Here is a 26,199-nt window from a genome sequence, read left to right on the forward strand (position 1 = left end):
GATCTTGAGTCATTTTCACAAGCCATGAGTTGCAAAGAGTCAGAATTTTGGTACAATGCTATGAATGAAGAGATGAATTCCATGAAAAGTAATGATGTTTGGGATCTTATGTCGTTGTCTGAAGGTGTAAAAAACTTTGGATGTAAATGAGTCTTCAAAATAAAAAGAGACTCAATGGGCAAAATAGAAAGATATAAAGTTAAACTCATTGCAAAAGGATTCACTCAGTGAGAAAGAATCGATTATATTGAAACTTTTAGTCCTATATCTAAAAAAGATTTCTTGCGCATTGTGTTAGCATCAATAGCTCATTTTGACTTTAAGTTGCAACAAATGGATGTGAAAACCACTTTTCTCAATGTTGACCTAGAAGAAGAGGTATACATAAAACAACTTGGAGGATTATCCTATAGTGATGGTCAACACTTAGTATGCAAGCTAAAAAAGTTCATATATAAATTGAAACAAGCATCCTAATAGTGATATTTAAAATTCCATAAAGTTATCTCTCCGCTTGGTTTTGTCAAGAATATCATGGATCAGCATATACCAGAAGGTCAGTGGGAGTAAAATTTGTTTCCTTATTCTATATGTGGATGACATTTTACTTGCAAAAAATGCCAAGGGTATGCTACATGAAGTGAAACAATTTCTTTCTAAAAATTGTGATATGAAAGATATGGGTGATGCGTCTCATGTCATTGGCATTAAGATTCATTGTGCTAAAAATCGCGGTATCTTAGGTCTATCTCAAGAAACCTATATTAACAAAGTTTTAGAAAGATTTTAGATAAAATATTATTCATCGAGTATTGCTCCTATAGTGAAGGGTGATAAGTTCAATCTGAACTAGTGCCCGAAGAATGAAATTGAGAGGGATCAAATGAAAACATTCCATATGCTTCTGTTGTTGGAAGCCTGATGTATGTTCAAGCCTGCATAAGACCTGACATTGCATTTACAATTGGAATGTTGGGAAGATATTAGAGTAATCTAGGTATTGACCACTAGAAAGTTGCGAAGAAAGTTTTGAGATATCTTAAAGGGACAAATGACTACATGCTTACGTACAAACGATTAGACAATTTGGAGGTGATTGGCTACTCCGATTCAGACTTTGTTGGCTGAGTTTATTCACGAAAATCAACATCAGATTACATATTTATGTTTGCTAGCGGAGCTATATCTTGGAGGAGCGTTAAGCAAACCTTAATCGCTACATCCACTATGGCGGCTAAGTCGTTTCATATTTTGAGGCTACCTCACAAGGAGTATGGTTGAAGAGTTTTCTTTTTGGGCTTACACTTATAGATTCGATTTCTAGGTTGTTGATGGTATATTGTGACAATTCAATTGTTGTCTTTATGGCTAAGAACAACAAAAGTGGAAGTCGAAGTAAACATATCGATATTAAGTATCTAGCTATAACGGAACGTGTTAAAGAAAAGAAAGTGATCATTGAGCACATTAACACTGAGTAGATGTTAGTTGATCCTTTGACTAAAGGCATGCCACCACACAAATTTAAGGATCATGTTACTTGTTTCCACCTTGTAAATTATCATTATAAGAACGATTATAAAGAAATTAAGTTTGATGTTTCTGATATTTTGTGTACACATTAATTTGATTTCGAGAAATGTCACTAAAGTTTGGACCTGGAATAAACATTAGGTTTATTCATTAAGAAATTTGGGCTAAAGTATTGAGACATGCTATATTGTTATACAAGGAAGATATTACTCAAATTCTAAGAGAAAATATCACCATGATTTGTGCATTATGTTTCGACTTTAAGTATTCATGGGCAATATGAACCAAGTGGGAGAATGTTGGAACTGCTTTGGTTCGTGGGGTTATTCCCACATTTTGCTACTCTCTACTTCCACACTTTTGTATGTGTGATATTGGGATGTGTAATTGATGGTTTTTTATGGGCAACTGCCACTATAAATACTAACTAGCATAAGGTCCTTAGGCACAAAAAAAATTATTTCAAAGATAGGGAATTATATATACCATTTAGTGAGGTTTTCGAGTGCTTAGAAGACTTTGGCGGTTTTTAGTTTTTAGTACGGATAAAATCGACGTTCTCGACGGCAGTTTGACATGCTCGACAGTGGTGTTATAACATTCAGGTTTAGGCATTTGGTTCAAGCAATGACTCGAGGTATTTATGTTCGATATTTTTCGCTGCTCTATATTGTAAATCGTTATTTATGCTAACATTCCAGTCCATTTAAGCTAATATTGGTCTACATCGGTGATACAAGATTTTAATATTTTAAATTAATTTTTAATAAATTTTATCTGGACCATTTTTGTTCTTTTATAATTATGTTAAAAATAAAATCAATAAATTAAGCTAATGAACATAATTAATAATTTAACTTTTATATTTGCATATAAATATGTTTATATTATAATTGAGATATATTTCTATACGTATATATTAATATAGATAAATATTATAAGCATCAATATTAGAAAGAAAAACTATTCATCAACTAATACAATATTAACAAGTTTGAAAATATCATTAAATTTTTTCTCATATTTATTTTTGCCACTATTGAGGTTTCAAATTTTAATAAAATTTTCTAAATTAGCATATTTAATAATAAATATTTAATTTTATTATGGAAACTTAAAAGAAGATAATAAAAAAAAGGTTTTGCGGTTGAGAGATATGAAGAAACTCATCCACATTCCTCAACTTGGTCTCCTAACATTATCAATTAAATTTATTTTATTTTTCCAAATTGATTTTTTTCTCCTCATTTTCACAACCTACCACTTCTTCTACCACGTGGCAACATCTTATTAGCAACATCCACCACATAACTGGGTCTCACAACACAACCCCTTCAAGGCACAGAAACCGAAGGCTACACGTGTCACTAATCCAAGACGGTCCCACATGCTCATGTCAGCCAACGGTGCTGATCTCGTTCGGTGAGATCACATTGTAACAAGTCCCACAAGATTTAAATAAGGACAATGTCGTAAATAAACCCTTCTTTTCGAATATTAAATTTTAAACAAAAATTTTATTTTCTTCATTTCTCGTTGGAGTTTTGCCTGAAAAAGCCAAACACCTTCGAGAAAAACCGAAAATTTCTTTAAACATAGAAAAGAAAAGGCGTATTTTCTCGGATAATTAATGGGAAGAGCGTTTGTGTATGTAATTCTTGGAGGAGGTGTAGCAGCTGGATATGCAGCTCTTGAATTTACGAGAAAAGGGGTTTCTCCTGGTGAACTTTGCATTATTTCTGAAGAACCTGTGAGTTTTTTTAATTAAGAATTCAATCTAGTTTTCTAAATTTGTTTTTCCTTTTCAACTTTATATTTCACTTCATTTTCTTTTTCTCTATGTTGGGTATTTACTGTTTGTTGAATTCGGTGCCTCTGTTATCTATGTTCTTTGTTTGCTTGAAGTCTTTCTGGTTTTGTTTTGAATTCTGATTCTTCCTTTTTTTTGGTACTACAACACTTATTCTTGCTGTATCGTTTGATTTTTTTATGATTTGGTGAAAACTGAAAAACGGTGTCTTGTTTGCATATTTGATATGTTTCAAAGCTGAATTGAATTGATTTTGGAGAATTAGAGTGTAGAAGTGAATTAGGATATGGTTGCTTTTACCGAAAGAAGTTTGAATTTTCTAAAATTAGGCTCATGTATTGGAAGTTGGAAAATGTATGGAATTTGGGCAGTCAAATATGTAGTTAAGAGAGGTTTATGCTCCCCAATTCTTTGTAGTGCATGCCATGGATAATGTTATACACTTAATACTCTGTGTTACTTGGACTTGGTGTTGAGTAATAGATATAATAGGGATTTCTGTCCGACACGGGTACTCAACTCTATTTGTTAGGTTTTTTCGTATATTTGGAAAACCATACCATCTGTGTTCGAATATATATATCGAATATGATTGTTCCAAACACAGGTACTTTAGGTAAAATGAAGAGTTGGAGCAGCATAGCCTATACTATGGGGATGCTTAATCAATCATCTGAACTTTGTGTCCTTTTGTTATGTTAGCTCTATCCTTAACACCGTTAAAGAAAGTTTTGATTTGTTCTTTATCCTATTAAATTCTGATCCGGCCATAAAAGGTGCAGAGGGTGGGGCAACAGGAAATGAGAGAAGACAAAAAAAAGAAAAGAAGGAAAATTTTTTAAATAAAAGAAACCTGTTTTTGGTTTTATTTTTCAAAAAAAAAGTATGTATGATACATGGCAGCCTCTTGTCAAATTTTATCAGTGGATGACCAAGCATTTCTCATTGTCGGTGTTAAGGGTTAGATTACTTGATGGATGGATTGAAAGTTCACATACCTGATCAAACTTTTTTCTACTGTAGGTTTGACATAGGAAGTTTTCTGATACATACTGGACACTAACGCATTTTATGAACTTAAGTCATCTGTAATTAAGGAAATCTTAAGGGTGTGGCTTTATGCATTGCAAGAGGCTATCTTCTCTTCTTAGTTCATGTTTCATTACTAATGCCTATTTATCATTCAGATTTGTAGTTATGTTATAATTTTTGAGTACTTCGTATTTTTATTCCTTAATATGTCAATATTAGTAAAGGATTACGGGTTTTTTTTGGCAGGTTGCCCCATATGAGAGGCCTGCTTTAAGCAAAGGCTTTTTACTTCCCGAATGTAAGAAACATTTTCAATTGTTCACTCAATATATGTTGTTTCTTACTTTCTTTTTGGGTTCATTCAATTTTCCATGCCGGTCTTTCACTCAGAAGAAGATTGAAGAAACAAGAGTAGTGAAGAGAATGAATTTAATATGACATTTCGGATGAATTTGTTTGGTGGTAATTACTGATAATAGTACAATATATCTTGTTTATACTCTAGAGCTGTTCTGTATCTCTTTGTCTTGTTCATTGAGTTGTAGTTGTAATTATAAAATGTTGTTACTAATAATAGGGATAGAATACCTAGTAAAGTGGCCGATAACCAACAACTTGTAGCTTTTTGGTAGTGGTAGAGTTCAGGGTGGGCATTGGTTTCTTGCCTATTTTCTAACCTGTTTTTGTGGAATTAATCTGATAATTTGAATCTTAGTAGAAAGACGTGTTTTTGGTCGTCACTTATCCTGATATTCTATGGTTTTTGTTGATAAATTTTGCATTAATCTGCAGCTCCTGCTCGCCTTCCATCATTCCACACATGCGTTGGTGCTAATGAGGAAAGGTTAACTCCTAAATGGTACAAGGAACATGGTAAATATTTTCTCACAGCATACTCCTTTTACTTCAATGATTGCTCAATGCTTCATTGCAAGATTGTCGGTCACTTTCTGGTTTGACATATAAATGTATCTCAAATCATCATTGAAAGCTATGTTAGTCTATTTTTCTTGACGTACCTGTCCGACACATATTTGGGGATAGGTTCGGGGGCACGATTCTCCAAATTTATGTAAAAACTTGGAAAACTGAAGATACCCAAGTTTGACACTGATCCCTGAGTCCTACTAACATCAATTGAAAGTACAGATGAACCTATTAGTAGTCATATTTCCTTCTGTTCATATATGCAGTCAAAGAAAGAAAAGTAAACCTTTCAAAATTCTACTAGAACTTTCTCTCTTCTAAAGAAATTGTTTTCACATTTTTTAGGGATTGAATTGGTCCTTGGAACTCGAGTTAAGTCTGTTGATGTCAGACGTAAGAAGCTATTGACAGCAACAGGAGAGACGATAAGTTACAAGATCCTTCTCATTGCCACAGGAGCTCGGGTATTGAAACTGACCTTTTAAATCACCTATGACCTTCTCTCACATTGTTTGTTCAATATGTTTGTTACTCCTCTCAGAAAAATGAGAATAACTTCGCTTAAAACAAGAAAAATATTTTTCTATAAAGGACGGTATTTGTATCAGACTCAACAGGAGGAGTTAACACAATGGTCAATTTTGGAGTTTATCTCGTTATTGGCACAATTTATGATTCTTTGCATTGTAGAGTGCCGATATTTTTCTCGTGGATAATGTGTCCACTTTTCTGGCTTAATTTGGTTCTTCTATTCTTGTGTTAAATGTAGGCTTTGAAGCTTGAAGAATTTGGAGTGGATGGATCAGAAGCTGAAAATGTATGTTACTTACGAGATTTAGCAGATGCAAACGGTCTTGTTAATGTGATGCAATCTTGTTCCAGTGGAAACGCTGTAGTAATTGGTGGTGGGTACATTGGAATGGAATGCGCAGCATCTTTGGCGATCAATAAAATAAATGTAACCTTGGTTTTTCCCGAAGTACATTGTAGTGAGTGTCCATAGTGATGTGTTCTTTTCTTGATCTCGTTCTTGTTTTCAAGCTTCTGGACCATAAAGAGTATGTTTAAGTAAATCATAATCCTTTTTTGATGTGGCAGTGGCTCGATTGTTTACACCGAAGATTGCAAACTATTATGAGGAATATTATCAAGCTAAAGGAGTTAAGTTCGTCAAAGGAACTGTCTTGACGTCGTTTGAATTTGATTCTAGTGGAAAGGTAAATTATCTTAATATGCTTAAAGTTGAATTTCTTTTGCCGTAGAATATTATAGTAGCTGGATTATTACTAAAAGTTGCATCACATTTTGGAGTGGAACCTGATGTTTATTGCTTTTCAGGTTATGGCTGTTAATCTTAGAGATGGAAGTCAGCTACCTGCAGACTTGGTCGTGGTTGGAATCGGAATACGCCCAAACACGAGCCTTTTTGAAGGCCAACTAACACTTGAAAAAGGTGGGATCAAGGTGAATGGGAAGATGCAAACAAGCAACGACTCAGTTTATGCAGTTGGAGATGTTGCAGCATTTCCAGTCAAACTATTTGGTGAAACTCGCAGACTGGAGCATGTTGATTCAGCCCGAAAATCTGCTAAACATGCTGTTGCTGCCATAATGGAACCCAAGAAATCAGGCGAGTTTGACTACCTCCCATTCTTCTATTCCAGAGTCTTTGGATTGTCTTGGCAGTTTTACGGGGACAATGTAGGAGAGGCAGTACATTTCGGGGATTACTTGAGTGGTACCTTTGGGGCTTACTGGATAAGCAAGGGTCATCTTGTTGGGTCTTTCCTTGAAGGGGGAACCAAAGAGGAGTACGAAGCCATAGCGAAAGCCACAAGTCTCAAACCGCCGGTTGAAGATCTGGCTGAGTTGGGACAGCAGGGCCTAAACTTCGCATTGACAATTAGCAAGAAACCACAGCCGGCACTACCCATTGAAGTCAGCCATTCTACTTCTGGCCTTGTTTTGGAAAAACCGATGTATGCTTGGTATGCGGCAGCGGGAGTTGTTCTGGCAGCATCAATAGCTGGATTTGCATATTGGTACGGGAGGAGACGTCGAAGGTGGTGAGAAATCATCATCCATGTAAAACACCATTGTTGTAGCAGTGATACAATAAAAGTGTTGTTGAAATACTGGATATGTGATGATTTGTCGTCGAACTCACTCGATAGCTCAAAATTAGTATTACTCAATACAACATCATATTTTCCATCAAAATTCTTGAATATATTAAATTTTTCATGAAAAGTAAACAACTATATGGCGGCATCTGTCTAAACATCTTACATTTATTTATTAAATATATGCATATTATGCATTAATTTATATGGTGTTTCTAAAATTTGACTCCGCGTACGTATTTATATGTAGTCAAATGAACTATCATATTGTAAATATAGTAAGAAAATGGGTCAATCGGGGCGTTTGGTCTAGTGGTATGATTCTCGCTTTGGGTGCGAGAGGTCCCGAGTTCGATTCTCGGAACGCCCCTGTTTTCCCTGTTGGATATACATATTTTTCAATTGCCAACAAACAGAAACAGCTTCAACAAGGGGTCGGTCGATCGAACCGGAGGTTGAGTTTCATTTTAAAGCTAAAGCTAGATTCGAGCTTCAAGTTCAGCTCCTTTGCTTTCTGAAAAATAAGTTCACTTTTATACCTAACCTAACTTTGATTTTCGCCGTATCACTCAACAACATGAAGATTTGGTAGTCCTAATCTCACTAAATATCATGTACAATTTATGCAATTTCAAAAAAATATTTGAAGAAAAAGCATCTCATCATAGCTTTGGCATTATTTTACTTAATCACGTCAAGTTGGTTTCAATAGTGATCATAGCTAATAATCTGCACCTATTGAGTAGAGTGTTTGAAGATTGAGACCTATACCAAGCCAATCTCACTTTATAAATACATTCCATCAACATATAGAAGAACTTGGGTTGCTTCTAGCACAAACATTGTCTCAACTTCCTATACCTCCAACCTTATAAATGATGTGAACCACAAAAGTAGTCTACCCAATATTTTATGTAACTTAATTGTTATAATAATTAACTGCATAGATGGGAACTTAACAAAAAGTTATATCTCTCCCCTTAGGGAGCTATTGTCAAGAACAAAAAAATTAATATGCTATCCATTATCAACACCAACAAGGTGGACCCAAACATCAAAATCAAAATAATATTCTAAAAACTTATTATCTATCCTTTTCATAATTTCAGCGATAAAATAACAATTATACTTTACAATTTTCTTCCACCACCTTAATATATTGTCAAGGGTATTGTTGAGATCTAGGAGTGAGAGAAGATTTCTAACAGTATAATCTAAAATGACTCAATTCCAGGAAGGACTAAAAGCAACCCAGGAAAGAAGAAGAATCTTCTTGGGACCTCTTAAAGACGTCAACATAGTCCTAACTTAGAGGGGCAACCAAACCTTCGCGCTGCTGAATGGAGGAAAAATACGGCCACAATAAGGTATCAAAACTATCGATGCTCGGAATATTTAAAAAGGTATCATCTATGCCATTCTTCGTTACATTCTTTATTATTATTATTATTAATATAATACCAGAATTATTTATAATTCTTACTCAACTCTTAAATTGAAGTATAAATGCATTTCAGTATACTTAAACTCACGTGCTCTTGTCATTAAAGAAAGAAGTCTACGGTTGAGAGATTGTATCACAATAATATAGGTCACAACACAAACGACTACCTTCACTTGATGGATGCCATTAAAGCAACTGTAAGGAGGGGATACCTGAAAATATTCATAAAGGGAACACCTCATTCCTTAAAAAAATAAAGGGAGGAGGCATCACAATAAATAATTAAATAAATAAGGTCTGGAAGTCGTAGAATATTGATGAAAAAAGGTCTCAGGATGCTGGCACACTACAACCAATGCCCTTCAAAAGTGAAGATAAAAGGGGGTCTGGTTTAATAGGCAATTGATTGTGTACGCTTGGCAAGATGGATGACACAGTTGAGGAGGCCATAAAATAAAAAGCAACATCAAGAGCTTGGGTTTTTAAACTGATACCTTGTGAAAGAACAAATTAAAGAGAAAACTTTGATTTTGTAATTCACTATTGATGCAATAAAGAGGTACACTTTATAAGAGGAAACAGATTATATTTACAAGTCTTATTTGAAATTCTAAAAGTAAGTAGGGTGATCTTCCTGTCTTTGACTCATTCTTGTAACACTCAAAAGCCGTAATGGTTTGGTTGATGAAGGCTGGCAAGCTTATCACCAACTTTAGGATGCTTAGCTCGGAAACTCTCTTCTCACCAACACTATCTTTGACTCATTCGTGTTGACTTTGATGAATGCAAAGTCTTGCTTCCCTCCACCAACCGCTCTAATGTTGATGACTTGTCAAGATCGTCATATATGGGGAAAATCAACTGTGCTCAAATTTTGGCCGGATCCAACTAATAAGGACTTGGTCCGTCTTAATGGTTGAACCTCTACAATTAAGTCTAGTTCATCTTTGATTCACTGTACTAATTGGAACACTGTTATTATTGAAAACGATCGTAAAAAGTCCTAATTGCAACTCTCGTAAGTACTGAATATATGTAACTATTGAAGATTACATCTTTCGAGGAACTCAATTGAAATACTTGACTTAATTTTCTGGGAAAAAAAAGGGGGGGTGAAAGATTAGGTGGCAGACCTACTTGTATAAATTGTTGTCCTATTAACTAGGCTAGTGCCCTTCATTCTAAGCTGTACAAGCTCCTTCAGCTTTGCAGGACTTTGTTATTAATTACCCAAAAAAATATTACGATAATCGAATTTATATAATTAATATACCAAAACCAAATTTAAATAATCGAATTTATATAATTAACAATTTGTAAGTTGTTCAAGCAAAACAGTGAAATATTTGAATTCAACTCGAGTTGCTAAGTTTGGTTTAAGTTCAATAATAATAAAACCAAATTCATTTTTTTTAATATAATTAATATACTAAAAAAATTCAATATAATTTATACCCATTAAGCCTATCACAAAAATACATAAAAAGAGAGATAAGTTGAAAGGAGAAAAAGGATTTCTCATAAGACCATGTATCTTGTCAGTAATTTATGCTCTTTCATCTCTAACACCTTTGATAACAGGGGTCTATAAGGAACTCTGAGTCAACAAGGTCCAAGACAGCAAGCTATTAACAGAGTTGTATAATCTCTCCCTCCAGGGGATGGGGATGATGGAAGGGACAAGGGCCTCTTCGGAGGAGCTGATATTGTCAAGGACAAGGTCAATAATATGATTTAGGTTTGTAGAAGACTCCACGCTCCCTCTATTATCCAAACTCTCCAATCTTTCTTTAAATGCAGAGAACAGGGTGTCAACATGTCTAGCCTTTTGAATAGCAGATAGAAGTGGAACAACTACATCTTAGGTGAATTGGATAGTAGCCCAGCCCCAGCACTATACTACATCAAAGTACTGTTGTAGTAGGTTCAAGTCAGTCATTTCGATGCCAAGGGGCGGCCAGATAGATATCATGCGAAGTAATACATTCATGCAAGCTCCTATTGCTGCTATCATACAGTATGAGAGGTAGCCCTTAGTTAACTGTTCAATGGATGCAATATATATACAAATATTAAGTAACCAAAATCTGAGGATATCTGTATTTCATTGCCTGAAGGATGGGATTACGAGCATACAATATATACTTTTAATGTGTCTTATAATTTTTATCTTGTTTATATTTACATGACAACACAGGAAAAAAAATACTAGACACCACGACACAAATACATGAATCGACAGCGTATTTCATGCTAAGGAGGCATCTAACTTCTCGCATCCATCTTGTTACTTAAAAGCCTTCCTTATTGCCAATTGATAACCATCTCTGGTTTAAAAATATACTACTTTTACAACTTAGACTGTAGACTATAGTACAATATCCTGTCAATAAATTACAGTAAGTTACCTGGGATTCGAGGAATGGCATCACAAAATCCAGGCAATACACTAGAAATACAACAAACAGCACCATCTCACCTTCAAACTTTGTTGTTGCCCAAAGCATGTAATTGTTTCTCTAACTGCAAGGTGATGATAATAAGTAAAAATGAACTCTAGTTTCCCATCAATAGAAGAAACAAATAATTTAACGGTAATCAAAACAAATGACCAAGTAATTAGTACGCATGATTAATCTTCAGAACTTAACACGCAAGACTAAATAAATATTCAAGCTTAACACGCAAACCTGCAAGTTTTTTACTTTTTGATTTTGCAATTCCCCGGCAAGGTCCCCGATTCTGACAATGGAAATAAAGGTTCAGTAAAATGAGCATTAACAAAGACAATCAATAATGTTTATGCTTTACCAAATACCTCTGTTGCAGCTGAAACAGCAGAGATTGCAGTTCTCTCTCCCTTGCAGAAGAAGGTGGTATCTGAACATACAATTAAGACAGAGACAAATAAAATCTTTAATAAGGTCAAACTTTCCAAGAAAACGTCTCAGCATGGGAGTGCACAAACCAGTAACCCCATGCTATGTTGCTCCAACTGTTCATGGTTAAGAAAAGTAACATGGTGAACACTATGGAACATTAGTTAAGAAAAGTAACACGGTTAATAAGAAGTTACGGTTGAATAATTACCTGCAAAAGTTCATTGGTGCCAACCTCTGTCAAGTCTCCAAGCTTACCTGTATAAGCAAGAGAAGTTAAATTTAACCTCGTAATTCCACAATTAAGCAGCAGAAAGTGCGAACAATCAAAATAGGCATTACCAGAAGTTTGCTCCAAGTATTTGATCAGTCTAATAAGTTCTTCCTGTTAGCAATTAGCAATTATCAAATTTAACCTCATACTTCCTGTTTTTACAACAGGTAATCTCTATGACACGAGAATGGACATATAAAATGAAACATACCCTTTGCACAGTGTTCTGTTGCAAAATGTATTGTAGAGATGAGAGAATTGCACTAGCTGTAACATTTGGAGATGGACCTCCAGTAGATGGGCTAAAAATGCAGTTTGTAGCCCCCTGAATGAGACAAAATAATGGCAATGGTTACAAAGTCAATACCTAAAAGATAAATTGCCAAGTTCTGTTCTTATTATTCTTTCACCTTGAAACATACATTCAAATAGACACCATAGAAGACAGTTTGAAGGAGCACTGTCTGGGTCTATGTTACTCGGACTTGGTGTAAGTTTCATATATGGGTATATGTTCCACACAGGTATGTTCAATTTTTTCCAAGTATTTTGAGGGTCATATCTCCATGCATATACCCAAATATATGCTGGACACAGATGCCTCAAGCAAAATGAAGAGTCAGAGAACATAGTTATGGGTTGCAATCAGAAAGAAAAAATCACAATTTCCAAGAGGTATAGATCTAGATATTAGTGGATATACTTAATCGAAAGATATGCTGCTAGGACTTCATTTTTCTTTAATTACCCATATCCAACACTCGTGTCTGATTCATGGATATGGAGATATGATCTTCAAAGGTCTTTAAAATCCATGAAAAAACTTAGGATATCCGTGCTCATGTTAGTTACATACCCATATCTGACACACACCTGACTTTGAGTAACATAGGTCCAAAGCAAATAAACCTTCCACAAAAAATTACAGTTTGAAATTAGATAACATGCATCCGTCAGGACAAACACATGAAATCAATGATATTCAAACTTGAGGGTGAGTGTCAGCATGTGTATGACATAGGTATACTAGAAAATTTCCAAGTTTTTCCATATACTTGGATCATACATTTGTACTCATGTCTAAAATGTGTCAGGCACAGATACACTAAGGAAAATGAAGAGTCGGAGTAAAATAGAATAAAATGCATGTGTACCACAAGTCAACCATATTTAAAGAAACAGAAGTCAGCTGTGGAATCATTAACATAACAGTTTTGCAAAAGTATAATTTATTCAATATAATATAACAGTTGATGGCATTAGATGTATGTCATTTTTGTTTATGCAGTATTTTACATGATGCCCAAAAAACGGTGACCAAACTACGTAGATGTTTATCAACGCTGACAAATTTCATGGTAGTGTATTATTACAGCTAGCAAGATATAAGATGGATGATATATGCAATATATTCCTAACCATGCTGCTGATTTCAAGTAAAAACACTTGATCAGAACAAAGTTCCATGTTACTGCACAAACATAAAATTGCACCCAACAGGTTCTGAAGTCTCTTTAAACACACAAGATAAGCATCTCATAACATTGCAAATGTACCTTAGAACTGAGATCGGCTGAAGTCACCTTAAAGCGTCCCCGCTGAACGACTGCACTCTCCGATGCATTGTCTGATACATAATGAGAAGCAAAAAAAAGAAAATCCAAGTTCGTTAGAGTACAAATAAGAACTAAAAAGTAGAAAGGAAGAAAATAAACCAGGAATACCAGTATTATTTGTTTCTCTCCTCTGGCGATACAATGGACCACTGTAGTTGCGGTCAGATTGAAATTTAAGCTGCGGAAAGTTCCTTCAGAACATTTCCAATAAGCCCAATTTAGCATAGATTATGACATAAAAACTTCTCAAGTAAAGGCAACAACAATGCAACCATAGAAACAACAGAATTAATGACCAAGTAAAGAACAAAGACCCGGCATAATAGATCATGCATCTAGGATTCAGCTTGTCTTGCAATCTATAGAATTCAAAACCTCCTCGTATCTAGAGCTTGGTAATGGGGAAAAAGAGATTCCTATGTGATAACTCAAGCTCTATCATGTTTAATGATAACAGTTTGCAGCTCGGAGTTACCTGTCCTCATCTCCTGTAACCTTTCTAGAAGAAAAGGTGTTATCAGGCATTAGTGAACCACTAAACGTTTTATACTCTGGAATGGCCTGACGTGGTAGAGAGCTACTTTGCCTAGAATCCTCGCCCTCATTCTTTCCAGCATTTTGGTCCATGGCTCTTGATGACTTTATAATTAATTGTTCACTTTCTGATCCGGTAAAACCTTTTCCATTTGAACCGTTTGCACCCTTATCATCTTCACCAATGTCAAAACAGCCTCTGCACCGATTAAATGCATAAACAATTACTAAAAAACAATTCAAACAGTAGCGTACCTCTTTCCAATAAACAGGACAGTAATTAGTCCAGGAGATGCCATATATGTTCTTAAAATATATGCAGAAGAATATTAACAAAAAATAAAAATAAAATTGGAAGATTAAACTTCTATCAAGATTCCCAATCTCTTTGAATATGAAAAATGATATTCCCTATAATGTTATAACAATGAATTGTTTGCAATAGCAAGGTCATGCAAGCACAAAAATGTCATACTTGAGAGCTTGGAGAGGTTGAATAGGAAATGAAGCGAGAGAACCCTCCAAATCATGGAGACCTAGCCTGTCCTGAAACAAGTGAAAGGAGGATATAAATCTTTAAGTACGAGCCTAACCAACGCATCAATAAAGGATTGAAGGGAACAACTTTAATTATACAGAAATCATTTTTGGGTTATAACTGATACCTCCTGGCTAGCTGCAGCAATGGAAGTAGTAACTGTTTCTGGGGACATCCTCTCTTCTGATAATCCCTCTACATCAGACCTTTCCATTTGCTTCATGCTTCCATCTTGATCTTCTGCATTTGACACATCATCATAATATTGTATCTGCAGGTAGAGCAGTCAGCATTTCTAAAGAGATTAAGATTATAAAGCAGTTTTGGACTACGACCAAATAAATAATAGAAGTAAAAATATCAACATGGGAAATTAAAACTACTTACAAGTGCAGCCTGACTTTTCAAGTCCTCTAGGTTGAAATTCCAGGCACTGATTCCTTTTATGTACTCTTGCTGCAAAGGTAAAAGGAATTCATCTCCAAAGTTATATAATATTATCATATTTTTTGACATACAGATATACATGGGCATTAACCGTCAAACTAAAAGTAGCTGCAATAGTTTATCTTAGTCTTAAAACCTGAGATGAATGTGGAGCTGATAGCCTCAAATTATGTTTCTATGACTCAAGTGGGAGATCCAAATACAGGTATGTTCAAAATTTCCAAGTTGTTTTCATGTATTTAGAGGTCATATCCCCATACTTGTATCAAGATGTGTTTTGGACACTGATACTTAAAGAAAATATTAAGAGTTGGAGTAACAAAGCGCTAGAATACAAAAACCTAAAATACTAGTACGACAGGAAATAACCTAGTGTTATCAGTTACTTTTGACAAATGTAAGAACTCCGGTATTTACCTGTGATAATTGCTCCTTGTCCTCGTAGAGAGCTTTATTCTGTACAAGAAGATCAGCTTCTTTTGTCTGAGATATAAGAGACCAGATCAGATTCTACATTAATCCCCCATCTTAAACAAATAACAGATGAAATAAATAAATAAATAAAGGTAAGCAAGAGACCTTTAGCAGCCTTTCACCTAATGGAGCAAGGCCATCCAGAATGGTATGAACAAGATAATCATAGGAGCGTGCATGTTTAAAAAAATGGTGCTTCAAAAGCTTCTCGGATGCTGGACGTTTCTTTGGGTCCTTCACCAAGCAAGTAGCTACCATCTCCTTGAAAGACTACCAAAAGTATAACATTATCAGAATGATATTAAAAATTGACATGGACACAATCAAATAGCACAAACCTTTGAGAACCTCTTGTCCCTTTCGTAGTCAAGGCCAGGAGGAGCATTTTGCAAGGTCATCAACAAAACCTGCCAGCAAAAATAGGAGTACACAATCAAACTAAGAAGTAAAAAAAGAATGAAACCACAAAATACATGCAATAAAAAACTCATTTAACAATCAGAAAACTGAGATGTTTACTTTCATCGGTGGATACTTGGAAAATGGGGCATGGCCATGAGCAAGTTCAAGAGCTGTTATTCCCAAAGACCAGATGTCTGCTCTGTTTACAGGAAAGAAGAAAATGAAACAGAATGATTAAAAAGGTATAACAAAGAAAAATAATGGAAGGAAATGAAAAGAAAAGAAGTATAGATAAGAAAAGTGACTGACTCACTTAAAGTCATAACCATGCAGTTGCTGCATAACTTCTGGAGCCATCCTGATATAAAAGCAATGATAAGGAGACACATTGAAGTCATTGTCAACTCTCAAAATCCAAATTTCGTAACAAAAGTATCAATATAACTAAAATCCCAGACAGTTGATGGCCAAGGCAAAACAAATACCAACAAGGAGTTCCAACAAAAGTATTTCTTGAACGCTGTCTGTCTCCACTATCAAACATGCATGCTGATACCCCAAAGTCTGCCAACTTGACAGCACCATTAGAATCAATTAAAATATTCCCAGCCTGCAAATAGAAGTTATGAATGTAGATAAGAATAACAGAGAAAAAAAACCCTGGAGGAGGAATAAAACAGACAAAGGCAGATAACAGGTTGTATACAGTTCACATACTTAACACAAATATTACCCTTGTCAGAGAAACAACAATAATAAGTAAAATCAAATAGTAGCTAATACATTCAATTGCATTCTACTATTATCATAAGGTTTTGGATATTTAGAACAGAAGCAAATTTTCCTGCATTTCTAACACATTGTCAATTACATTATAAGAACGACCATAGCTTTTCATATTACTTGTCATATAATATACCTCAATGTCTATATTAATCAAACATGGTCAATAACTAATCAGCCTGGTCTCTGAAAATAAATTAGCCGAGGAAGTAGACAATAAAACAAATAGTATAAAAATAAAACAAGAAGGGGCAATTAGAAACCTTCACATCTCTGTGAATGTGCCCATGTGCATGAAGATAAACAAGAGCTTTAAGAACTTCACGCAATAAAGTAGCAATGACAGGCTCTTCAAAACCTTCAGGATAAGCGGATTTCATTATATGCAGGCAGGATCCCCCAGCCATGTACGGCATCACAACCCAAAGGCAGTGACCAGCGGTGAATGAGCAGTGTGCTGGTAAGAGATTAGGGTGATCAATCAAGCTCATGGTCTGCACTTCTCTGCGGATGCCATCCTGCATCACTCATGAACAAATCCCATTCATATGACAGAAATAATATGTTTGAAGTCAACATTTTATGCAGGGGGGTTGATGGAACTTATAATAAGATACATTTGTAAGCAAAATATATATATATAAATACCTGATCATTATTGCACTTCTCCAAGTCAAGAACCTTGATAGCAACAATCTCATTAAGTGGAATGCATAAAGCTCTAAACACAGTGGTACTGACACCGTCTCCAACTTCTTCGTATAACTTGTAATCTTGTGCGCTGACTGGATATCGCTTCTCCAAAGGGTGCTCCATTGTTTCATTTTATAGCATACAATTACCACCCTCTTTACTCCTAGATATCCCAATTATCAAAAACAATATTTCAACTAAATATTGAAGCATCAATCCAATGTGGGGTTTCTTCCAATTTGGGAGCATATTCTTCTCTCCTTTAGTGCACAGCAGTATTCAATGCTACTAACTTCATCAAGATAATTGCCTTACACGTCCTTTTCCTCGGATTCAGAAATAGTTTAAACCCCTAAAACCTAGTAAATAACAAAAAAAGTCTTACATATTACACCAACTACTCTGTAATCAAACTCTCAGATAGGACACCCAGAAAAGTGCTATAAATAAGTCATATCCAAAGCCAGCTGAAATTTGGGTGTAAACTAGCAAATAACCAAAATGTATGGGAAATAACAAGAGAAGGTAGTTTTAACCTGTAAAAAAGGCCGAAGAAAGAGAGTGTTGTTAATTCTTACTAGCACAAACACTTTTTCCAAACAATCCAATGAAAAACACATTTTTTTTTTTGGGAAACAAAGTAAAGATATGAATAAAAGGCAATTTAATTGTAATTCTAGCTTAAATTAAAAAAAATAAACTTAAAAAGCACCAAAATGGTAACTACCACTGCAAACTCAAATGAATTAACTGTCAGATATTAAAGTATTAATAAAATCACTCCAAGATTTCTACATTTCCACTACTTAACTAAAACTAAAGATAAATTCAAAAACAACTTCCCAAAAACATGAGCTAAAGTCATTCAACCCTAGGGTTTCAGTAGATTCAAATCACAACTAAATCTGAAAACACAATAAAAAAATGCATTAAAAAATGGAAGTTCCACCTACCACCTCTTTCATACGAGAGTTCTCTTTTCCAGTTTTCAGCCTCAAATTTTGATTTCTTCGTCTTCAAAAATTCATTACGATATGAAACAAGAAATCACTTTACACACACCACGATTCGATTCGGCGATGACAATTATTGTCCCACAAATACCATCATTTAAATATTTTTTAACAAAAAAAAAGACCTCGAAGTTTCAGGTTCTCGGATCGAATATAATAACTTTCACGGTTTGCAAAGAAAATACTTTCTTTTCTGTAAGCTTAGAACAGAGTAAAAAAGAAAAAAAGAAGAAGAAGGAGAAAAAGAGAAGAGGAAGCTCAAGTTCGATGGAAATTAGAGTGGGACCCGGACAAGAGATATTGATGAGATTTTAGTAATTTTCTCTTAGTAGGTGAAAATATCGTTGTTGTGGCGGCGGATTGTAACTTATCGAGAAGGATAAGACATAAGAGAGGAAAGCGTAAGGTGTTTGACTCATCTCTCCACTGGCCATTCAATTATTTTCATTCGACATTTGATTTGACTTCATATCCGAGATTTTTCAAAATCTCGTCTTGAAAACTTAAGATCTACTTTCAAAAAGTTGTCAACTATATATCAGAAGAAATAGGACATACGATTAATAATAAAATATGTGTTTAATTAAAATTATATAAAGTATGAAAAAAGCTATATAATAAGTACAAATAATTATAAAATTTAAAAATATTTAAGAAGGAGTTTTAATGTAAATCGTTAATCTCATTTCAATTTTTTAATAAAAAATGATTGATCCTACCTTAAATTTTGGTTTTTTTAATCAAAAATATAAAATTGTGTAGAACTAAACTGGAAGGATGTAAATTTTGTCTAGAAAGTTATATTCGATCTCTTCCAAGTTTTGTTTCTTGGCTACCGCTTACATCTCTGTTTTGCCATATTGTTTTTCCTTTCTATTGATTTTCGACATAATAACTCTTCAGGTTGTTGCCGCTCACGTTTCTGTTTTGCCATGTTGTTTGTTTTTGGGCATAATAACTCAAGATCCTACCTTTCACTTCTTTGTCGATCTCAGGTTGTTAATGTCTTGGTGCTCCATGGATTCTCCTATGTTATTTCGTATCATTCAAACTTCTATTAAGGCCTCTGTTTTTAATAAATTTTGTTTCTTTCTTCTATTTGGTGAAGCCCTCTGCTCTTTTGGTGTTATGACGTTACCACCTCTCCAGGGTTTCACTAGACCTAAACTTTGACGGACTTTGGTATCATCACACCCATTCGGTTTTTGGTGATTGTTATTCTCAAGTTTCTAAGTTTTTTTTCAGTTTTGGCTTTTCCTCTGTTGGTGTTCTGGTCTATTTTTTGGTGGCTTCAGTGTCTTCTTTGGGGTTTCCCAGTAGCATGGCTCCATTGAAAGCGTGCATGTCATTGGGTTTGTCTCCGTCGGAAGTACTTTTGGACTAAAAAGCATTTTAGACCAAATATTAAAATTTTTTTATTTTTATTTTTGACTAAAAAATACTTTTGTAATTTTTTTTTCAAAGCACTTTAAAATTTTTTAAAAACTTCTTGTTTAATAATATTTTTGTCGAAATCATTTTTTTGAAAACAAAAATTAGTTTTCGACTTTTAAAAAAATAAAAATTGGAGCTGCCACCGATTATTGATTGAGTGTGATCGGCTCACCTTAAAAATAATTTTGGTCTACGAAATTTGAGAAATTTTAAAAGAAAACTTATAACTCGTTAATGAATTAAAATAATAAAACATTCTTATTTCAAAGAAATAAAACATCACACCCAGTGAGTTAGGACGCAATATTTTTAAATCTTCAAAATTAAGTTTGTCTTTTGATTTTAAAACTCACGCATTTAAATCTTAAAAGGATATTCGGCTATTTAGGTCAAATGAAGAAAATCGAAACTCAGTAAGTTAGGACACAATTTCTCAAAATTCCAAATACCGAATATTGCCTTTTTTTTTTTAGAAATTCTTATTTCGAGATGACAAAATGTCATGTCCAGTAAGTTAGGACCCAACATTTTTGGATTCCCGAGAATAAGCTTTAATTTGAAATGTATAATTTTATTGCAAAATAAAAACTTGGCTATCTAAATTCATCGAATAGAATTGAAGCCCAATAAGTTAGGACCAATCCTTCTCGAGAATCATGAATACCAAATATTTTAAAAATAATTTACGAAGTAAGATGATTTTCATGCTTTAATTAAAAAACATTTTTTGAAAACAAATATACAAATATATGCTTAAAATGCTAATGAGAATAGCACGAGAAATAATCCAATAAACGATAAAATAAAATAAAATAAAATAAAGAAAAATAAAAACGAGACAACTAATGTAAAAGAAACGGTAATAAACGAGTTGAATTAAAATGCTTTTGTAATTAAATGGGCATAAAAAGATAGACATTTTATGAAACAATAAAACTATAAAATATATGAAAATTTTAATACATATATGTATGTGTATGTACATAAAATATGGAAAAAAATATGTAGGTATACATATTTTAAAATTATGAAACAAAAATATATATAAGTAAATATTTTATAAATACATTTATAAAAATTATAATATATAGAAGTATATAAAAATATGCGCATTTTAAGATAGGCGCATGTATATTTACAAAATATATAAATAAATGTATAAATATAATATAAAATGAACTATGAAGATATGTATCTATATATATATATGTAAAAATATGTATGTATATAAATATATATAAAAATGAAATATATATATAAAATATGTATATATATATAATATAGAGAATGTATATGCGTTATAAAATGTAAATGTATATGTAATACCCAATTTTAGCCCGGGCTCACAATAATAAAATAAAGTCTAAGTTCGGTACAAAATTATATCATTTGGTCCGATCAGAATGGCCCATTACTTAAAAAGGTTGAAGGTCCATCTACAAGCTTATGGAAACATAATCTTCAAGGATATCCAATCTTAGATATGATATGCAATCTTAGATATGATATATGCAATCTTGGATATGATATGCAATCTTGGAAGATATGATTTTGTAATCTTAGAGATTTAATTTGTAAATACCATTTAATCTTAGCCGTTGATGTAATTGATCTGTACCGTTGGATTTGGGGAGGCTCAACTATAAATAGAGGCTTCTCCTTTCATTGTGGATTGAAAAAAAATCAATAAAAAAAAGGGAGAATGATTGGCAGTTTTTTAAAGGTGGCTTACTGTTTTTATTTATTTATTTATTTATTTACTTATTTACAATTTTAAAAAAGGGAGAAGGTGATACCATTGCGAATTTTATTTATTTTTTTAGCCCTAATAAAGTGACGCGTTTCAAATGATGGAGATATTTTCTCATTCGAGCAATATGAGTTATTCACGCCTTTTAATTAGGCCCTTCATTTTTTTCCCTTTAATTCTGTTTGGAGTTCAATTTAAATCTTTGTTAATTCAATGTGCTTGATTTCTTACACCATTTTTAAAAAAAATATATTTAATTTTGAATCTAATACTATTTTAATGATTAAGCTTAGTATTTTCCATTTTATTTTACGTTTTATATGTATTATGGCTATAAGTTTATTGAATTATATGTATATATTACCCTTTTTAAAAATTATAATGTATCATTATTTTAAAATTCAATATATATTGCTATTATTTCGATTTATCACAATTTTTATATTTTAGGTAAATTCAACATGATTTGTATATATTCTTTGATATCCCTATTTTGTAATATATTTTCAAATTCACTTTACATATTTATATGTCTTAAAGATTTATATGAAAATGTTTTTATACAATACTATTTTATATATACATATATAATTTGTAATAAATTATTTTATTCTATATATTATTGATTTCATATTATTTTATCTATTACCTTTAAACTCTCTCTTAAATAGGTTTATGTATTTTCTTTCAATTCATTTATTATTTATCATTTATTAGTGTATGTTTTATTTACGAATTATCGCTCCATGTTGTATATTATCATTTATCTCATTCTATTCGCTTAAAAGGCTATGTTCGATATCATTCAAGCATCAAAATCATTTTATTCAAAAATTTTCAAAATTGAGATAATACTCGTATTTAGGATTTTCAAGGAAATTGAACCTTAACGTATTGGGTTCCGATTTTCTTCGTTAAATCTAACGATCGAGAGTTGCTCATTAATCAAAAAATAAAATGAAAAGCTTGTTGTCGGGAATTTAATATGTTGTATCCTAACGTATTGGATGTGACGTATTGATTTCTCGAGACAAATATTTTTTTTAAAAATGATAACCAAGGAAATATTCCAAGTTTAGGATTTTGAGAAATTGTGCCCTAACGTATTGGGCCGCTATTTCTTAAATCTTAAATAAATGAATATTCTTTTAAATTTTTATTATAAGAGTATTTTGGACTAAATTATTTTTGAGGAAATAGAATGTCGTGCCCTAACGCATTGGGTGTGACATTTTCTTTCTCTGAAATGATAAAAGTCTTAATAAGTAACGTTTTTTAGTTTTTATTAAGGATCATATTTTTAAATTTTCGACATTAAAACACTAATTAATTAACTAGGTACCAATTTTGGGCGTTACGAGGGTGCTAATTCTTCCTCGTACGTAACCGACTCCCGAATCATTTTTTCTAAAACTCGTAGACCAAAGCTATTGTTTAGGTGATCCACTCACACCTCAATAAAAGATTGGTGGCGACTCTCAATTTTTGTTTTTTTTTCCAAAATAAAAAATGGTTTCGACAGCTTGGCGACTCCACTGGGGACTAAAATAAGAGAGCCGAGCCACAAAGTTGATTAATTTCTGTCTTATGGTCGAAAAATAAATTTAAAAAAAAATTCATAAGATCCTTTTGCATTCATCATTTTTTTGCTTAATCAATCTAAGTATTTTAGTTATTTTGCATTATACATGAGTGGAATGATTTTACCCTTTTAAGTGGGAGTGAGAAACTATTCTTTCGTAAAGTTTTCACCTTCGTATAGGATAGTGGATTGCTTTCGGGATACATCGGTACCTATGCCTTTGTGAGATTTTCATCTCCGTATAGTTATAGGGAAAATGTGTCCCCCTGAACCGAACTTGATCTATATGAGCCTATAATGGGTGAAGATCGAGGAATCTACTGGTTCGGGTACCTTTACTTTAGAACCGAACCGCATATAATGAACCTTAGGAATCCACTTTAGGTATACTACGCTGAATCCCAGTAGATATCCGATTAGGTGTTTTATTATTTCTTGATTATATTCTATGTTTATATATGATACTGACTTTTTTATTTTATTTTGATTGCATGACATGGCATTTCATTTCATTATAAAAGGCGTCGGTTCATATTCAGTTGCTAGATAGAAAGCTTATCATGGAAAAATGGTTTCTTGATAAAGTGGAAAATAATACGGCTGCCTAAATATATTCTGAGAAACACAAGAAGAGTGATGGAAGAGTATGTGACTTTACTTCGTGGCCCGAGGATTTAAGATGATTGTCTAAGAGCTTTCGACATTCCAATTCCCTTAAAGAAGCTGATGAGCATTACGAGGATAGGTAAATGATGGATCGGGACCATGATCAAGAAAAAGGGAGCTAGCAGTGGCATATATTGGAAATTTGTGGGATTTATCTTAAACGGGCGGATGAAGAAAAGATCGATGTTGTTTATTGGAATATAATGGCGAGGCCGTACATGCATCTGCTTTATGTAAAGAAATTTACCTTCTAGTAAAGTTTTCTAAATGTAACTGAATCAGAATCAACGTTTTTTTTTTTGCATTCATGCATTGCATTGCTTCATATGCATTTAAAAAATATTAAAAGAGCCTAATCGATTAAAATCATTCCTCAGTTAATTTGAAAACTGACCAACTCACCAAACACTGCTACGGTACTTGATCAAAAACTAAAGACATGGACCAAAGGCTAGAACAGTTCCAAAAAGAAATACAAGATCAGCTTCAACAACAAATGAATGAGCAACTTGAGAAGATTCAACAAAAAATGATGGATAAAATGATGGAATCTCAGGGGAATATGATGGCTAAGTTGACTCAGTTGTTGACTGGAGGAGTTGATAAAGGAAAAAGCTCTGTGCTTAATGTTGAAGAAGGAGATAGTGAGGAACTTGTCTATCCTTCAGGCTTTACCCCTCAGCAAGTTGAGATAGATCCACGCAAATCCTCTGTCACCATTAAGCCTCGGCAGTCTCAGGCTGATGCTGCAACGCCAATGAATTTTCAGGCTGGATCAGGCTCTAACCCCGGAGACAACCTTGTTAATCCTGCTATCCCTGACTTCGATAAAACAGTTGCCAAAATAGTTAGAGGAAAAGTACAAATGGCTCGAGGAAAAACTTAGGGCAATGGAAGGTGTTGAGAGCTACCAGGGGTTTGATGCTAAAGAATTGAGCTTGGTTCCGGATTTGGTACTCCCTCACAAGTTCAAAATGCCAGAGTTTGAGAAGTACAATGGAACTAGTGACCCTGAAGCTCATATTACTATGTTTTGTAGACGGATGACCGGGTATGTTAATAATGACCAACTGCTAATACATTGTTTCCAGGACAGCCTCACAGGGGCAGCATCCAAGTGGTACAATCAACTGAGCCGTACCAAGATTAATTCGTGGAGGGATTTAGCACAGGCATTCATAAAACAGTACAGTCATGTGACTGACATGGTACCTGATAGAATCACTCTACAAAACATGAAAAAGAAACCCGTTGAAAGTTTTAGGCAATACGCACAGAGGTGGAGGGAGGTTACCGTCCAAGTTCAGCCATTTTTTCTAGAGAGAGAAATGACAATGCTTTTCGTTAACACATTGAATGCCCCATTCATTATGCATATGTTAGGAAGTGCTACTAAAAGCTTTTCTGACATAATTATGAATGGTGAAATGATAGAAAATGCTATCAGAAGAGGAAAGATAGATGCTAGAGAAAGTAGCAGAAGGTCAGCCTCGAAGAAAAAGGAAAATGAGGTCAATAACACCAGTTATTCAAAGACGATTACGGTGAATTAGTCGAGAAAGGTGGCTGATAACCAACAAGGTTCATTGAGACAAAAACTTGGAGTGAAACAAGGTACTGAGAAGCTCCAGTTCACACTAATCCTGATGTCGTATAAGGAGCTGTATCAAAACTTGTTCAATTCACACATTGTTGCCCCTTCCTACTTAAAACCTCCATAACCTCCGTACCCCAAGTGGTATGATGCGAACGCACAATGTGATTACCATGCGGGAATTACGGGGCACTCAATAGAGAATTACATTACCTTCAAAAAGCTAATTGAAAAATTCATCAACATGGGTATTGTCAAGTTGGATGATCCATCTAATCCGCTACCCAATCATGATTGATAATGGAGTGAACGCAATATATGAAGAGGTGTTGGGAAGGGTTCACATCAATGTCATATACGAAGATAAAATTGAAAAGGGACCTTGTTAGATGTCCGCCCTTATAAATTTGAGAGTGTTCAAAATAATTGGATTGCGGAAGAAATCTCTGTAGTCTTTAGAGCTTATTTAAGTAATGTTCAGAACATTCTTGTTGTTTTTACCCTAAAAATGATAGGAATTCCTTTGTGAAATAGGCTAATGTCTGAACATCATTATTCTAATAAAATACATCTTTGCATTTATTTTTGAGCCAATATTATTTCATTCTTTGCGAGTAATTATTCTTTCATTCTTTTGGATTTTCTTCCATT

At 33.8% G+C, this 26,199-nt stretch overlaps 2 protein-coding genes, 1 long non-coding RNA gene and 1 other non-coding gene across 10 annotated transcripts; 3 read left to right on the top strand and 1 right to left on the bottom strand.

Annotated features, from left to right (window-relative positions):
- Nucleotides 1-3,045: 3,045 nt before the first annotated feature.
- On the top strand, nucleotides 3,046-7,522 carry LOC105776449 (monodehydroascorbate reductase 4, peroxisomal). The gene is made up of 7 exons (XM_012599104.2): nucleotides 3,046-3,283; nucleotides 4,622-4,673; nucleotides 5,168-5,248; nucleotides 5,648-5,766; nucleotides 6,072-6,291; nucleotides 6,401-6,519; nucleotides 6,641-7,522. Exons 1-7 carry the CDS (start codon nucleotides 3,164-3,166, stop codon nucleotides 7,370-7,372), a joined length of 1,443 nt encoding a protein of 480 aa, XP_012454558.1. The 5' UTR covers nucleotides 3,046-3,163; the 3' UTR covers nucleotides 7,373-7,522.
- Nucleotides 7,523-7,723: 201 nt separating this feature from the next.
- Nucleotides 7,724-7,795, top strand: TRNAP-UGG (transfer RNA proline (anticodon UGG)). The gene has a single exon. It is a non-coding gene; the product is annotated as a tRNA-Pro (tRNA).
- A 631-nt stretch (nucleotides 7,796-8,426) lies between these two features.
- On the top strand, nucleotides 8,427-9,448 carry LOC105776935 (uncharacterized). Its single transcript, XR_001128147.2, has 2 exons — nucleotides 8,427-8,828; nucleotides 8,943-9,448. It is a non-coding gene; the product is annotated as an uncharacterized LOC105776935 (long non-coding RNA).
- Nucleotides 9,449-10,296: 848 nt separating this feature from the next.
- On the bottom strand, nucleotides 10,297-18,833 carry LOC105776933 (serine/threonine-protein kinase BLUS1). 7 transcript variants are annotated; one of them, XM_052622176.1, is made up of 23 exons: nucleotides 18,463-18,833; nucleotides 17,465-18,045; nucleotides 17,080-17,334; nucleotides 16,519-16,643; nucleotides 16,347-16,391; nucleotides 16,151-16,232; nucleotides 15,970-16,038; nucleotides 15,737-15,901; nucleotides 15,575-15,640; nucleotides 15,098-15,166; nucleotides 14,838-14,981; nucleotides 14,648-14,718; nucleotides 14,114-14,371; nucleotides 13,747-13,829; nucleotides 13,579-13,649; nucleotides 12,234-12,347; nucleotides 12,091-12,133; nucleotides 11,960-12,006; nucleotides 11,838-11,864; nucleotides 11,688-11,749; nucleotides 11,560-11,611; nucleotides 11,349-11,392; nucleotides 10,297-10,781 (listed from the first exon to the last, which is right to left on the bottom strand). In XM_052622176.1, the coding sequence occupies exons 2-22, from the start codon at nucleotides 17,630-17,632 to the stop codon at nucleotides 11,351-11,353; spliced, it is 2,058 nt and encodes a 685-aa protein (XP_052478136.1). In that variant the 5' UTR covers nucleotides 17,633-18,045; nucleotides 18,463-18,833; the 3' UTR covers nucleotides 10,297-10,781; nucleotides 11,349-11,350. The 7 variants fall into 7 exon arrangements, with proteins under 7 accessions (XP_052478136.1, XP_012455364.1, XP_012455363.1 ...); XM_012599910.2 differs by having other exon boundaries at nucleotides 10,297-10,873; XM_012599909.2 differs by lacking the exon at nucleotides 10,297-10,781 and adding an exon at nucleotides 10,994-11,252.
- Between the last annotated feature and the right edge of the window lie 7,366 nt (nucleotides 18,834-26,199).

This window comes from Gossypium raimondii, chromosome 10 (genome assembly GCF_025698545.1).
Source record: "Gossypium raimondii isolate GPD5lz chromosome 10, ASM2569854v1, whole genome shotgun sequence".
NCBI classification, from domain to species: Eukaryota; Viridiplantae; Streptophyta; class Magnoliopsida; order Malvales; family Malvaceae; genus Gossypium; species Gossypium raimondii.